The sequence below is a fragment of the Ictalurus punctatus genome, chromosome 16 (genome assembly GCF_001660625.3).
Source record: "Ictalurus punctatus breed USDA103 chromosome 16, Coco_2.0, whole genome shotgun sequence".
In the NCBI taxonomy this organism is placed as follows: domain Eukaryota; kingdom Metazoa; phylum Chordata; class Actinopteri; order Siluriformes; family Ictaluridae; genus Ictalurus; species Ictalurus punctatus.
Genome location: NC_030431.2, coordinates 2,357,501 through 2,372,532, shown reverse-complemented (window position 1 = coordinate 2,372,532; position 15,032 = coordinate 2,357,501). Strand labels below are relative to the sequence as shown.

General features: G+C 49.3%; 1 protein-coding gene across 10 annotated transcripts in view; it reads left to right on the top strand.

Annotated features, from left to right (window-relative positions):
• The window catches only part of msi2a (musashi RNA-binding protein 2a), a 217,616-nt gene that overhangs the window by 3,699 nt on the left and 198,885 nt on the right, over positions 1 to 15,032 (top strand). For 9 of the 10 annotated variants that reach the window (XM_017489011.3, XM_017489020.3, XM_017489010.3 and 6 more), the window contains exon 5: positions 12,195 to 12,236. The exons of the other annotated variant lie outside the window; for it this stretch is intronic. In XM_017489011.3, coding sequence (XP_017344500.1) covers positions 12,195 to 12,236 — 42 coding nt within the window. The remainder of the gene's footprint in view (positions 1 to 12,194; positions 12,237 to 15,032) is intronic. 10 annotated transcript variants of the gene reach the window in all.

Sequence of the window (15,032 nt, the reverse complement as noted above, 5' to 3'; positions counted from 1 at the left end):
CCGTGTATATACGCGTACACACACGCGCGCACACACACACACACACACGCGCGGTTCTGTCGTACACTTCGTACGGCTACGAAACGCATCACTGACGTATGAATTCGCTCAAAGTGTCGCTTCAGTGAGCCGGAACATCTCAATACGGCTGTTCCTGTCGGGTTTTTTTTTTTTTTTCCCCGTTTCTCCCTCAGTGGGAGGAGCTAAGAAGCAAGGAACGGAAAATAAGAGACGCGGTTGAGGAAATAAGAAGGGCCCGGGTTCTCGTCGGCTAGCTTAGAGTCTGCGCGTGAACAGCTTGGTCTGTCAGAACTCGGTGTTTCTCGTGGCGTCTAGACTGACGCGGTTATGCACCACGTCCTTGTGGAGTTAGAAACGCGTCGTCTCTCGTCGTCTCTCGTCGTCCTCTGTTCTTCCGCCCGGATATCGATGCTGCGCTGAAAGACACCGACGCGGCCCCCTGACTTTTACACCGTGAAGTTGATCAGCTGTCCCTCTTTGGGTTGTCAGTTGTCGTCGCTTTTGGCGTGTAAAAAGCTTGTCGCTTCTCTGCGCCTGACCCGGCGTCTTATTTTCCTTGGTGTTTATTAAGGAACGGGGTCGTCAGGGTCAATCGGGAAAAAATTAACGTTCTTCACAAGTGTGTGTTCAAACGTCTCCTCGCGCACATCGGCGGATGATCAGATTATTTTATGCGTATGTTTGTTTGTTTTTTTTTTTTAAAGTATATAATAGATAGTAAGCGTATTTCTTTATTTGACCTTTATTTAACGTGATCGAGCCGGTACTAATCACTAACAGATGATCGGATGTCGGAACCTCCGGCTTTTAATCTCGCACCCGCTCTAGAACCTGTCCGGGATCCAGCGGCGCAGCGTCCAGTCCTGAAATTATTCTACGGGTTCGGAGCGTCGTTTCATAAACGCGGTGGAAGACGCGCCCGGGTGCCGTTAGCCGAGAACATTTCATCGCGTCTTTAATACTTCTTAACAGCTGACATTCACATAATTGGAGCGTCCGGCTGACAGACGCCGTGCCGGTGTGTTTCATGGGGGCGCCAATTCATTTGAACTCTCGCTTAAAAAAAAAAAAACATTCAGAAACGGAGAGAAAAAAGATGATAAAAAATGTTAACGGACGGCGGGGTGCCCGAGCCGCACGCGTTCGCACGCCGCGTTATCGGCGGTTTAAAAGCTCTGAAATGCCAAATGTGAGGAAGCGCTCGTGGTCCTCCGGGGCGGTAAACGCAGGATGAATAACGGCCGCGCCGGTTTATGAAGGGTAACAACACGGCGCTGTAAGGATGAGGAGATAAGGACGTGTCGGGGTTGAGTCTATAGTTGTGTAGTGTCGCTATAGTGGGTTTTATTGAATTATTTAATAGTGTCACTACCGCTGTTGCGTCGTGTGCCGTCGAGTGTGGGCCTGGCTGAGAAGACGTGATGTATCGGAAACCGATCCTGAGTAGAGTACACACATCTCCAGTTCATCCCAAAGGTGTTGAGTGGGGTCGAGGTCAGGGCTTTTAAAGAACTGTGGGCTATTTATAACTTGTGCGAGAATGAGAGAACGTCTCGACGTCGATCGCCGTATGCTCGGTCCGTCCATCCATCCATCCGTCGGATGTGATCGGTCGATTGTGTTTAGTCCTGTTCCTTATTAACGTTTCTCCTTTTGTCATATACAGTGCCAGTCAAATGTTTTTGTTTTTATTTTTGATTCCACCCCCAACAAACACATGCGTCCTCTGATACATGACGTGAAACGACTGCATCTTTCACATACTGCCGCTCATGCGGCGTCGCGGGGCGGAATAACACGCTCGGAGGGGAGGGGGGAGAAAAAAAAAAAAAAAGAAAGAGTGCGGTCTTTCCCATACCTCGCAGACGAACGCGATTGGCGAGTGAAGCTGCGATTGACAGGGGAGAGAGTGTGATGCCCCTCCCACTCAGGACTCTAGTTTCCTATTACAGCTCACCCCCATGTGTGTGTATTCCTTCCAAAAGCGCTATCAAGTCAATCTAGGAAGAAATGAACTGTGTGTGTGTATCTATGTTTATGTATATGTGTGTGTGTGTGTGTGTGTTCTCGCAGAGTTTAGTGCAGACGATAAAAGACGGGGTTTGATCTTTAACCCCTAAAAAAAAAAAACAATCAAATATTATAACGGCTTTTCTTGCTAGCGTCAACTCAAAAAGGGTTAAAAAATAAAATTAGCAGAGAGAGTGTGTGTGTGTGGCGCTTTTCCAAGTAGGCACAAGAGTCAGGTGTGTTTAATCAAGTTCCCACACACACACACACAAGAATAATATAAAATATACAGAGAGAGAGAAAAGTCTAACAAACGTGCAAATCTCTGCAGGATTTCTAGCCGGAGATGATTAAGTAACAGCTGTACCAAAAATAAAATGTGTGCACAGCAATAAATAGGCGGAGTGTGGAGTGTGATCCCGAGCCCAACACACACACACACACACACACACACACACACACACACACACACACTGTGTGTGTATTTCTGTAACGCAAATCGCTGAAAGTTTAACGTCTGTAGAGCCAGACTCACTTTTTGTTGAGGTCGCAAACATGAAGACCCCCCCCCCCCTTTAGAAGATAATAACGTGATCGTAAACCCGTGTGTTAATTTCAGCGTCTCAATGCGCTTAAATAACCGTCTAAATCTTGAAATACGTCACGGTATTAAACTTTAATACCGTATAATCATCATATTTCTAGAAAGCAATACTAGATACAATTTCTAGAATGGTACTGTCCGTAGCGTCGCTTGTTTTCTTCGTCTTTAATCGAAAGTAGAGGCGGTGCGGTTTAAAAACAAAAAAAAACCAACATCGAATGACGCTCCGTCAGCAAGCGCGCCTCCAGGCCTTTATTTACGTGTACACAACGTGTAAGCTTACGGTCCCCGTGAATCGCCTCGAAACGTGCGGCGTCGTTCGACGTGTTGACGTGATTTCCCCCTGAAACGGGAAGTCGGGGCGGGACGTATCGAGTGGCTCCGCCTCCTTTTTAAATAGTCAATAGCGTTTAGCTTTCCTCACCGGCCCGGGTTGAGCCGTACTCGACGGTTCGATTTTTCTAGCGCTGGGGGCGGGACACTTCAGATTCTACAGCGCATTTGATTGGACGGGAGATCCGACGAGTGCGATGATGTCGTCGAAAATTGTTGATCCGTATCGGTGGACGAGAGAGAGAGAGGGAGAGAGAGAGGGAGGCTGTCAATTTTGAATACATGTGTATGTTTTCCAATATGTCGCGAATGTTGTCATTGTTTTGGAGCGCACTAGATACCCTTAAGGCGAACATATCCGTAATAAAAGCCGCAAAACTTCCATTTTCATTTCATGGGGACTTTAAACATCAGCTCCGTGTCGAATCGCCCGACGACTCGGGCCCGCTTCTCGTTCTTCCTGCTTTAGGACGTGGCGTCCATCCCGGTTTGTCTGTCTGCTTTGAATTGAAGTTAGGAGCGCGGTGTTGTTGTTGTTGTTGTTGTTGTTGTTGGTGCACTTTGTTTTCTGTATCAAAGAAAAGAAAACGAAGGGAAATTGCTCCAAAGCGGGTTCTATGATTAAAGACGTGGCGTTCACCTCTCGTTTTGTCGGCATGGCTAACAGGAAGCCGTGTCACGTACATGCGCACACACACACACACACACACACACACACACACGCATAACAACAGAGGTTTACTTAGATATCTGCTAGGATTTGGCCGCATTAAGAAAAATGAGTGTCATCATTTATTTTTTCCCCGAGCCTGTTGTACGTCTCGGCGATGATCCCGGTGCCGTCGCTTCTCCTCAGACTCCTTCCGGCTTTAGAGCAGCCGACAGATCGTGGCTAATTTAGCCGTTAGCACGTCTGAAAGTACGCATCGGATGTCCCTTAAAGTCTCTCGATAGAAAGAAAAAAAGAGGACGACGTGTCCTCGATCGATCGATTGAAGTATCGTAGCGTTACTTCTTTACCTCTGGGCTTGCGCGCACGTTTTTTTTTTTTTTTGTCGTTTTGTTGTTTTTTTTAAATGTTTAAGAGATATGCTTTGATTTTTTTTTTCTTTTTGTTAGATTTGCAAGTCTAACTAGCTGCTGTGATTTCTGATCTATTTCCCTGAAAGAAAATGGAAATGTGATATTTATATTGGGCTTTTTTTTTTTTGATGTATAATAGTTTTATCGGTTCTTGACTTCAGTCATGGTCACTCTTTTTTTTTTTTTTAAATTTGTCTTGAGCATTCGAACCTCGGAGTGTCCCGACCGGCGCTCTGCTCGGGTTCCGTGCGCGGACCGGGTCCCGCCTCGCTCCTGACTCGGTGATTTTTATTATTATTATTTTTTTAAGGATTAAATGACTTGCCAGAGGAAGGCTTGTAAATGTTAGCGTAATACCTGGGAGGGGGGAGATCGCACGTCGCAGAACAGATCAGTTGAAGCGAGCAGATGGGCTCGCCGTCTTAAACGGAGTAGCGGCGCGTCACGATGTCGAGCGTGATTACTTGGGGACGGAGCAGGCAGGATTTTGGGCGAAATCTTCGGGAGTGAGGATGAAATTTGAAAGCGGCGTTGCGCCTTTGGACTCGTATTTAGAAAAGACGGCGTCGGAATTCTGTCGGGACGTATTCATGCCAGAACCGAGGATCATGGGTATCACCGTTTTTTTAAAAACAATTCTTTTAATCTTATTGTAACCACTTTGAAACCGTGCGACGTTACGGTAGCTTGACGAACAAAACACACGCGATGTGGTTTTCGATCCGTGTGTCGATACCTGAAGGACGTGTGTGTGTGTGTGTGTGTGTGTGTATATATTATATAATATAATATATATATATATATATATATACGCTCAAAATGAGCAAACGAGAGATCCTGGTCAGGAAGAGAGCAGCAGGAGGAGCCGAAGGCCGTCCTTACACGCCCTCAGAGAGGGAGCGCAGTGGCTTCCTGCTGCAGGTTCGTGTGTTGTGGTGTGTGTTTGTGCGACTGTCGGGCTGAATAGCCGGAACCGAAGAGAAAATAAACACGGTGAACATCTTTAGACGCTCTGTTGACTCTAAATGGTCCTGGCTTTGGCGTCGAGTTCCCCCGGATATCTCGTTTGCACACACGGTTGTTTAGTTGCCCGGTTCTTGTCGGGGCAAGTTGTAGACAAGTGAATGCAGTCAGGAATAAAACCAGCGTCGAGCGTGTTTTTGGGATCAGTATCCTACGGGAGAGCGTCGTAGTTCTCGGTTTCAAAGTCCCGAGTGACCGTAGGTCCGTATCGTCGTTATTTGTCGTAGTCTGGCAGCGCGTCATTCAATCCACGGCTCAGTTCACGTTCACGTAAAGGCCCTTCGCGTGTTCTCCGACTATCAACGTCGGTCCAGAACTTCCTTTTGCGCGTGACGATGAACGATGGGGATTTTGAGGAGAGTCAGCAAAACTCATAAAACCGCAATCAAATCTTTGCAAATGTATTTCCATATTCATACGGCGGCGGCGTCCGAGCTTTTAAACTCGCACGCTCTCGCGCTAGACGCTACAGCATCACCACCACGTGGCGTTATCGGGGGTCCCCCCCCGCGCCAGATCATGTGACTCGATAGTTTTGAGAGAAACTCGACGAGCGCTACGGTGAAGCACCGGACGCCAGAAAGTCGAGAGATGATCGTTTATTGTCTCGTTCTCCAAAGCTCACGCAGACATGGCGATCCTAAAAAAAAAAGTCACGACAGGTGCGAAGAGCGTCGCGTTCTGACGAGAGATTCCAGAAACGCGACCGCGGGCCTGTTCCGACGGGGTTAAATTTACATATGGATCTGGAGTGTTTTGCATTCCCATCATTTGCAGGCGCGCCTCTGCGGTTCCTGTCTTGATGGGCCACGTCGGTGTTATTTCTCACTTCTCCTCTCAGGAAGAGGAAAAAAAAAAAGTGCTGTTTTGTTTTTTTCGTCGTTGTTTTTCCTCAACCAGCTCTGCATCGTCTAACGTTAGTCCCGTCTTGATTGACACGTCAACGATTTTTGCAGGCTGTTGCTACGTCTTGCGTTTGGGGAGGAAGAAAAGTTTTTCGCCTTCTACTTCTTGGCACGCTTAGTTACCTAGCGCACGTATCCCCTTCCATGAATTCTTTTTCGGAAGAGCCTGTCGACGACCTGCTTACTGTACTCCGTCTCCGTACCGCCGTACACGCCGTGATGCAATCGAGCGGGACTGTCGACGAATGGTATTCCGGACGTCACGAGGCCGCCCGGATAGCGCCGACGTAGTCCGACGTGATCGATGCGGATCGTTTCTTACGGATTATAACCGGTGACGCGGATCGCCAAGGTGCAGGTCTGCGGGGTCACGCGTGAAGAAGTGCGCGAATGGAGCCGCTCTCCGAGTGTGTCGCTCTGTCCCGCGATGTAGCACGAGGGCGCACGCGCTACCTTCACCCTCCCCCGGTCGCTACCCGTCGTATGATGGGCAGAGCCGGTGGGAATTCGCCGGTGACGGAGGGGGGGGAATAGACCGAACAGCAGAGCAGTATCGATCTGAGAAAGCGGAGCGAACCGTCTTAAGGTTCTGCATCGGTATCCCGGGAGGTCGCGAGTTCAAATCCGTGCCACTTTCCCTTAAACGGCTCAGATCTGTGCCTGAATTCTATTGGGTAAAACGGGGAGATCTAAACGGCTCCGGCGTCTGTTCTGAGGAGCGGATCGAAGGGTCGATCGGTCCGGTGTTGACGGACGACCGGATGGGTTCTTTCCCACTGAGGTTCCTTTTGCTCTGTGCAGTGAAACTAGAAGAATAGCAGGGTTACATAAGGCCTCCTCGTCACACCTGCACACTCTCCTGCTCTGTTTCTTCTCTGCCGGTCTGTGCTAGACCAGACACACACACACACACACACACACACGCGCTGTGGAAAGCAGGTTTACCTCCGCAGAGGTGTACAGTTTCACCGTATATGAGTGTCAGAAAAGTGATGACTTACTTCCACCAGTTTGCTGCAGTCACCGAACAGGCCTGTGTTTCCAGCACCGGGTCTTCTGGAAAGCTTCTCCCAGGTCTAAAATGTCCCCTAAAGCGACCCGCCTCAATCCGGCGCAGGTGACGATGCGCACCAGCGATATCCACTGAAATCGGCTAATCTGACCTTGCGCTAAATTCCCGTTGCAGCCGGTTTCATCAGTCCCTCGGAGCTGTGGTGATAACGGGAATTCAGCGCCGCGCGGTATATCATTTATGAAGCGTTATCGTGATCTCGGTGGCTCTGGTAACGGAGACGACGGCGCTGCGCAGTCTGTCTTTGCTGTATGCAAATGAACCCGATTAATACATTCTATAAGCGTTTCCCCGATCAGTCAAAGCAATCATGGGCATCATGACACGATTTTATGAGGCGTCACGGATCATTCCCGATCGCTGACCAGCACCTGTGGCACTCGAGAACCTAATCGAATGTTAAATCGGATTTTCATATCGAATAGTTCACTCTCCTGTATAAGCCTGAGGGTTCATGGTTTGTAAGCGGTGCGGTAAACGTACGACCGGATTCCTCGCCGTTCAAACGCGGGCTCGCGTATACCACGGTGCTGTCGGACGCCCGACTCTGATCGGTCAGAAGGTGTTGATTTCATTTCCTGTAACAGAAGCTCCGAGGCAAGTCACTCGTTCGGGATACGTTACTATAGTAACGGCTCGTTCGTGGGGACGTGACGCGAACGGATTTTAAAAAAGTGTGTCGGCGGTTAAGGCGAATGGAAGGAGTCTCCAATTCAAGTAGTTTTCCTCAAACCCCCCCACACACACACACACATTTATTTATTTATCTTTATTATTACAGCGAACTGTTTATCGACGCGAAACGCCGACAGAAATCGTACGGATCCGCGGTCGAGTTTATTCGCATATCGCAAGATTGTGACGATTTCCCAACGATGCAGGACGTCGCAGGTCCGTGTTTCATCACGAGCGTGATTTTGTTCCTCGACGTTTTTTTTTGTTTTGTTACCACTAGGCGTAAAGCGGTCGTAATAAGCAGCGATGTAACATCGATACGACGTTGTGTCCCGTCCCCCCCCCCCCCCCCCCATATCGAGCAGCTCTAACGTCACGTCGTCGTCCTGATCTCGTCGGAGTGATCACCACGCTAACATCACGTACAACTTCGGTTTAGGTTCTTTGTTGTTTTTAAAAACGACAGAAGATATTTTAATTAGCCGGACCGGTTAATCTAGTACGCGTTATCACGGTCGGACGTTCAAGTCGTGGCACTGGAGATTTTCACCGGGGGTAAGAAGAGGTCGTGATGACGTCTGGAAGCATCCAGGACACTGTACTTATCTGTGATGTATATCGCGATGCTGTATGGAACGGGACTCGTGGACTGGTGCGGGTGTCGTTTGTCAGAAATCGATAGCGACTTAAGTCTGACCGTTTCGGTTTTGTTTAATTAAGACGAGCCGGTTATTGATCGACGCTGCAAAGAGGGTGCATTAACCGGCTCGTTTAGCCGAGCAGGGAAGATAACCCAGTGCCGGGTGATGTGGCCAAAATATTATGATCTCAAGTTACGGCATGAGAGGACGTTGTGTTTTTTTGTTTTGTTTTTTTTTTTAAATTTAAAACAACAAAAAATTTATTTCCCGCAATACCTGTTTCTACGTCGTGATATTTAGGTTCGCTTCAATCATATAACATCTACAAGGACGAATCATGCAGGTTATATAATAACAACGAGAAGGAGACGGAATAAAGCCGATGCGAGAAAAGTCGAACTTGCTACTGTAAATGTTTTTAACGTCGGCGGTGTTGTAAAAGTAAAAACACGATACTGTTCGAAGAAAGGGGAACGGGGGGGGGCATTTTAGAAAAAGTTCAACGTGAAAAGTAAGCGACGTTGCTTGGCAACCAGGGTACGTTCAATACAAAGGGTAAACGCGCTAATCGCTGCGGCTAACCGCTCAGCCAGCTAGCACACAACCGTCGAGGCTTTTACGGACGACGTGAACGCAGGGTCACGGCGAAAATGAGGAAAACTGTCCGGAACGTCGCATTTTCCGTCGGATTTGTCGGCTAATTACCGGGAAAAGACTCCGTGACTGAAACGACACTGTAAATACACTTAGCATCACAGCTAAGGGAACTCCAGCGGCGTCCGTTAAATCGATCAGATGTGGACCACCGCGAGTGGATCGTCAATTATTTCGAAGACAAGTTATTTTAAATGCGCCGTTTTTTTTTTTTGTTTCTTCTTCGTATTTTCCGTTCGAACGCCGTTTTGAAATCTCTTTCAGCGATGTTTTTATATAACCCCAGAGCGAGAGAGATTCCTGGAAAAGAATGCAGCGCGGGGAAAACGACGACCGTTCCGGCCGTCCTCACGTTGTGTCGCTCGACCTCACCCCCCCATCCCCCCCCCACACTAATCAAAAGACCGAATGAAAGAAATTTCATTTATTTCGCTTCATTATCAAACGTCAGTCCTGCAAATTAGCCGGCGGCCGCATCGTGTGCGCTTTATTTATCATCTCTCCCTATTTACTGCTGAAGTGACGGAGCGGAGAGTCTTTGGTCACACCATTCGATATGAATGCGAGCTAATTCTCTCATCAGCCTCGCATTTACATAAATACCTCCACTGAAAGGACACAGATTGTTGGCATTTTCCTCCTCGCTGAGGTGCACAGAGGAGCCATTCACTCCGAAAGGGCACGACCCGAAATAGGAAGCGCGCTCTGATTGGCTCGTGCGGTGCGTATCTTTTTAAAGGCATCGTGCGCATGTAGTATACTACTGATGAATGGAGTCAGGACTTGGACAGATGGCGTGTGTGTGTGTGTGTGTGTGTGTTGTTTCTCTTTAGTTATGTGTGTTTAAATTGGCAATGCTGCTTGCCATGTTAATCTCACACAGTATTTTTCATCAGGCGAAGAATCGGTGCCCTCATTACTCAGTTTTATTTGCGTAGCGCGGACGTCGTCGCAGAGCAGCTTTAGAAATGTATACGTTCAGGATCTAGATTTTTAAATGTATGAATTTATCGCGAAGGAGCAAGCCAGAGGTGAGAGTGGCGAGGGAAAACTCGATATGAGGATGAAACCTCGAGAGGAGCCGGACTCAGAAGGGAACTCGTCCTCGTGGCGGGGGCGGGGGCGGGGGGGGAGTGTGTGTGTATTTCACAGAGACGCCTCATGAAAAGAGTCGACCTGCTTTGCAATTCAAAGCGCGGCGGCGAGCGTGTGCTCGGATTGGGCCGCTCTCTCGCAGTAATCGAGGTTGAATCGCTCGCGCCTGGGGCCAATCGCTAAAACGAATCATTACATGGAATCGAGGAAGGTTGCTGTAGCCAGGTGTTATGGAATTTATCTCCTAAATTGACCTGATTTACAGAGATAACAATCATAACTCTGTCAAATGGAATTATGGTGGGGGGCGGGGGGGGGGGGGGGGGGGGGGGGGTTGGAGGGGTTCTGTATGGGACGTGGCGGTTTATCCTCCAGATAAACTCCTCGAGTCTGCGTTCTTCTGCTCCGCTAGACAGCAGGGTAATGGAGTCGCGCCCCACGTAACGCTAGAGCCGTTTTTAATTTCTCTTAACGCCGTGGTTACGCGGACGTCGTTGGGATGTCCGGAAATACACGACGTAGCGATTAATGCGCTAAAGATTGACGGAGCTTTTATTAAGGCTCGACCGTACGATTTTCCGAGATATAAAGATCACGGTGCACTTTTCTGACGATCTCGGTAACGTCCCGGCTCGATCATTTTATAACTACGCGGCAGACCGATTAGCACCACGGCGAGTGAGCGATGATATGTAAAGCTCTCGTTTTTCCGTGTCAGATTCTCGTTTCCAGAAAGTCTCGTTTTCCCGTATTGTGTCACGTGATGACGTCTCGAGATTTCACGCGATGATATCCGTCTTAGCGGTGGCGCAAACTTCTTCATTAACATGAGCAGCCTCGATGTGGCGGTTTTCCGATGCTCCGCGGCACACCGTTTTCAATAAACGTGGACAAAAGGACGTCCCCGGACGGCCGTAGCTCAATCTTTCGGTCCTGACGCGTGATCGTTAAACCTTCGCGTTCTTTACGTCTGGTTAATAAACCGTGTCCTCGCCGATGTGTAGTTTTTCCCGATGGAGATGTTTGTTTATGGTTTGAGGAAGGAGTCTCCAGCGCGAGCGCTTCGTGACCGGTTTCAGTCACGCGGACGTCGAGTAATTGAGGACGATATCGGGCCGATACCCGATACCGGTCTCGGTATCGATGCGTCCCTAGTATCAATCATGGCGTTATTTTCATGCGTGAAATGCGATTATGTCGCAGACCTCGTCCGTGAAGGACACGCTTTCATCCAAATCGCTTCAGTGTTTTCATATAGCGCGCACGACGAGCGTTCGCCTCCGTGAACGATTCCAATCTGATCTCGCCCCGTCCCTCCCTCCGGGCGAGCGTTCGGCTCTATAGCACGAGATGCACCTCAACGTAAAGTGTTTGCCTTGCTGAACACGGCCAAGTAATTTTCTGCAAGAGAACAATTTCGATCTGTTTACGTTTTTTTTCTTTCTCTCCCCCCCCCCCCCCCCCCCTTCTTTCTTTCTTTCTTTCTTTTCCTCGTCTGCTCGGATGAGATCGGCTGAAAGTTTTTAAAGAGCCGCGTATTAAAGCCGAGCGTGACATCGGTGCATGAAATAGTTTCTCATTCGTTCCAAATGCGAGATTGATAAAGCTCCCGGCGGGAGCGCTTGACGGGGAGAAAAACACAAATTAACAAGACGATGAACCCCGGGACGAAAAAAAAGAAAAAAAGAAGAGGAATCTGTCGTCATCTGTAATTTTTGGGCTTCTTGAATTGACACGAATACTTTTGATCGTGACGTGTGAACACTTTCGGCTGCTGATGGTTTCGCCTGGTCGTGCTTCCTCGTACGTGGCGTCTCTCTTATTTCTTTCTTTCTTTTAAAGCTGTGATAAAACTCTTTACCGTATACGCCGTGCGTGAATTCACGCCCCTTGTACGGAAAATAATCACGATCGGATGGTGCGCGTGACCCGATGATGTCACTTTGGGCGTATTGCTTGCCACTACCGTGTAGATTTTTGTCCATCAGCGCATGTGGTTCATCTCGCGAGTGTACTAACCAGATGAGCGGCTGTGTTTTTGACATCCTGTTAATTCTACATTCTTATTTCCTTCTCAGATCGACCCTAAAGTGGCCTTCCCTCGCCGCGCTCAGCCTAAGGTAAGACCCGCTTCATGCCGCCGACTCTGTTTCCCAGCAGTCCTGATGCTTTCCATCCTTGCTGTTTTTCACGCCACGACGTGTCGCGGTCGTGTCCGGTGCGTGCGGTTCGGCCCGTCTGGAAGACGACGGGGATGTTGAGCGCTCCGAGACGCTCTCGGTCGGACCGGTAACCCCCGGACCGCTCGGGTGCTCTCGCGCTTGCACCGCTACCGTACGTTCGTTCGATTCGGATTCGGATCCCGGGTTTACATCGACGCGCCCGTTCTCGTTTAAAGCGTCACGGTTTCCATAGTGACGGCGTACACCGGGGTTCGTATGTCTTTTTGTATGAGAAATCTAGTATTTTATAGAAGGGGTCTCCGGTGGCAGGACTGTTTCGCGGTACGGCGTTTCACGCTTCGCGGTTTCTCATAACGTAAGCTGCTTCTTTCTTTCCTCTTTTTTTTAAAATTTTTTTTTAACTTCATGAGAAAGGTAAAAAAAAAGAAAAAGAGGCCGGTGAGGGAACGAGTGATCGTCGGCGTGATGCCGTAAGCACCGTTCACCGTTACGCCGTTCAGGATTGTAACTGTAGCGTGCGCCGCTGCGGTTTGTTTCCTCCATGCGACCGCTTTCACGGAGGTCATCGTCAGATTATTCCTCCGCTTCACGTCCACCACCGCGTTATGTTATCAGAGCGTTTACGCCGTTTTTTTTCCTTTCCTCTTCATCCCCAAACAAGCTAAAATCGATATTGGATCCCCCCCCCCCCCCCCCCCCCCCCCCCCCGTCTTTCCTCGTGGTGTTTCCGAGAGGTATTGTTGCTGAGCGGTTTGAGTTTCGGATGGGGAATCGGCAGTGAAAGCTTTCAAAGCCAAAGCACATGGTGTCTTAAGGGTATCGGCATATGGTTGGGAAACAGAGTGTTTCTGTGCAAGCCCCCCCCCCCCCCCCCCCATCCCCCACCCCCCCCGCCCCGTTCTAATAATTTCCCGGTTTAACCTTTTCTTTTCCATATCACAGCTTGGAAAAAAGAATCCGTAGCGGAGGGGGGGAGAGTAAATAAATAAATAAATAAATAAAAGACCGTTTGCCCCCGGATCGTCGGATTTGTGTCAAAAGGATGCAAATGCGGTTTGTTCTCACAGGCGCCGCTTGTTGTTGTTGTTTAGACGTTTCAGAAGAATATGATGGCGGCGTGTAAGCGGTGTGGCCCGGGTATGGAGACCGGATCGGATGGGCAGTTTTCGAGACGGTGTCGGTTGTGTTGACGGTGTGTCGCTGTTTAAGAGCTGAAACAATGGGTTTAAGATAATTCATCCGAACATCCAGCTTTGACTGCTTGAGAAAGGGCACGGCGAAGGGCAAGCTGATTAGCGGAGGAAAGAAAGAAGGTTTTATTTGTTTTTGTATTAAGCACTGAATGTGAATTTCAAAAGGATCTCGGAGCAATGGGATTAAGGCAGATAGATTAGCATTGCACAGCCCTTTTTGTTCCTCCATGTCAAATTGATTTAAGGCCTCTATAAGCAGTCTGGCTCGGTTTTGAAGCGTCTCACTGTTTTGCATTTGTCATCGTTTTCGTTTCTTTTCTGTCTGTCTCTCTCTCTGTCTCTCTCTCCGGTTCTCTCTGTCCTTCCGCTCTGCCTCCCTGCGGTTGAGGTATCGGTTTCAGCTCTTTCACCGAGCAGGCAGGTGTTTCAAAGGGCCGCGCTGTGGGATGAATAGGTCAACCTCGGTGTGTGTGTGTGCGCGCGAGCGTAGTTTCACGCGTGTTTTCACGTATCTTCCATCTACGTGTTCACATCTATGTCGCTCGTGAATCGTCATCTCGACGTTTCGCATCAAAGGCGCCGGATAAAAACGATCCCTTCGGTATTGGGTATAAATTAGGAGCACCTTTACACCTGTTCGTTCATGGGGAACAAATGCGATCAGACTGGTTTAAGCCTCTCAGACGCTGCCGATCGCACGCTCAAGTCTCTCGATGTTACGGAGAACGGGGTGAACGCGACGTCCAGTAAGTTGACCGTAGTGCAGGTGGGAATGATGGAGAGATCAGAGGAGAATGGGAAGACCGGTTTCGGGCTCGCAGGACGAGTACGGGAGCTCAAATAACCAGTCTTTACGACGGCGGTGAGCCGAAAAGCATCTCCGGACGCACCAGAACTAAAGTTTAGAACCGCTGCCTTTAAATGGGCGTGAAAGCGCAATTCGCCCCAGAATTCGCCCTGCTCGGGCAGCCTCGTCTCGAATAGAACGCAGGGAGATCTTTTACACGGATATTTTGAAGTCTCTGTAATAAGGATATCGTTTGTGAAGTATTCCGACTTCGGGTTTAGACATGAATATTCAGTAGAGGGGGTGACGGCGCGGGGTCTCGTGTTCATGCAGGCTGTGGCTTTGATGTACACGCGCGCTCATGACCGTCTGATCCTTCGTAATGTACGTCTGCGACGTCCGTCGTCTCCGACGGTTAAGAGAACGCGCAGGGATGGACGCTCGGAACAAGCGGAGGTGCGTGACCCGGTCCGAGCTCCGCCGGCGAGCCCGTCTCGTCATCGCGGATCCACGCTCGGACGAGTTCACGCCGTCTTTTGCTCGGGTGAATCCACCGAGACGGCGAGACGTGCAGCCTAATGAGAGGGAAGCGCTGGAAGCCCGTGAGCCGCTGGAGGAAATCAAAAGCGAGGCGGCCGTCACCTTTTCCTCCCCTCCGTGTTCGAAACGGCCTCGTTCCGCTTTATTTCGGAGAAAAGCGGCGCGACAAAAAGCCCAGGGTTGGCGTGCCAGCTAATATCACCTGAGATCAGC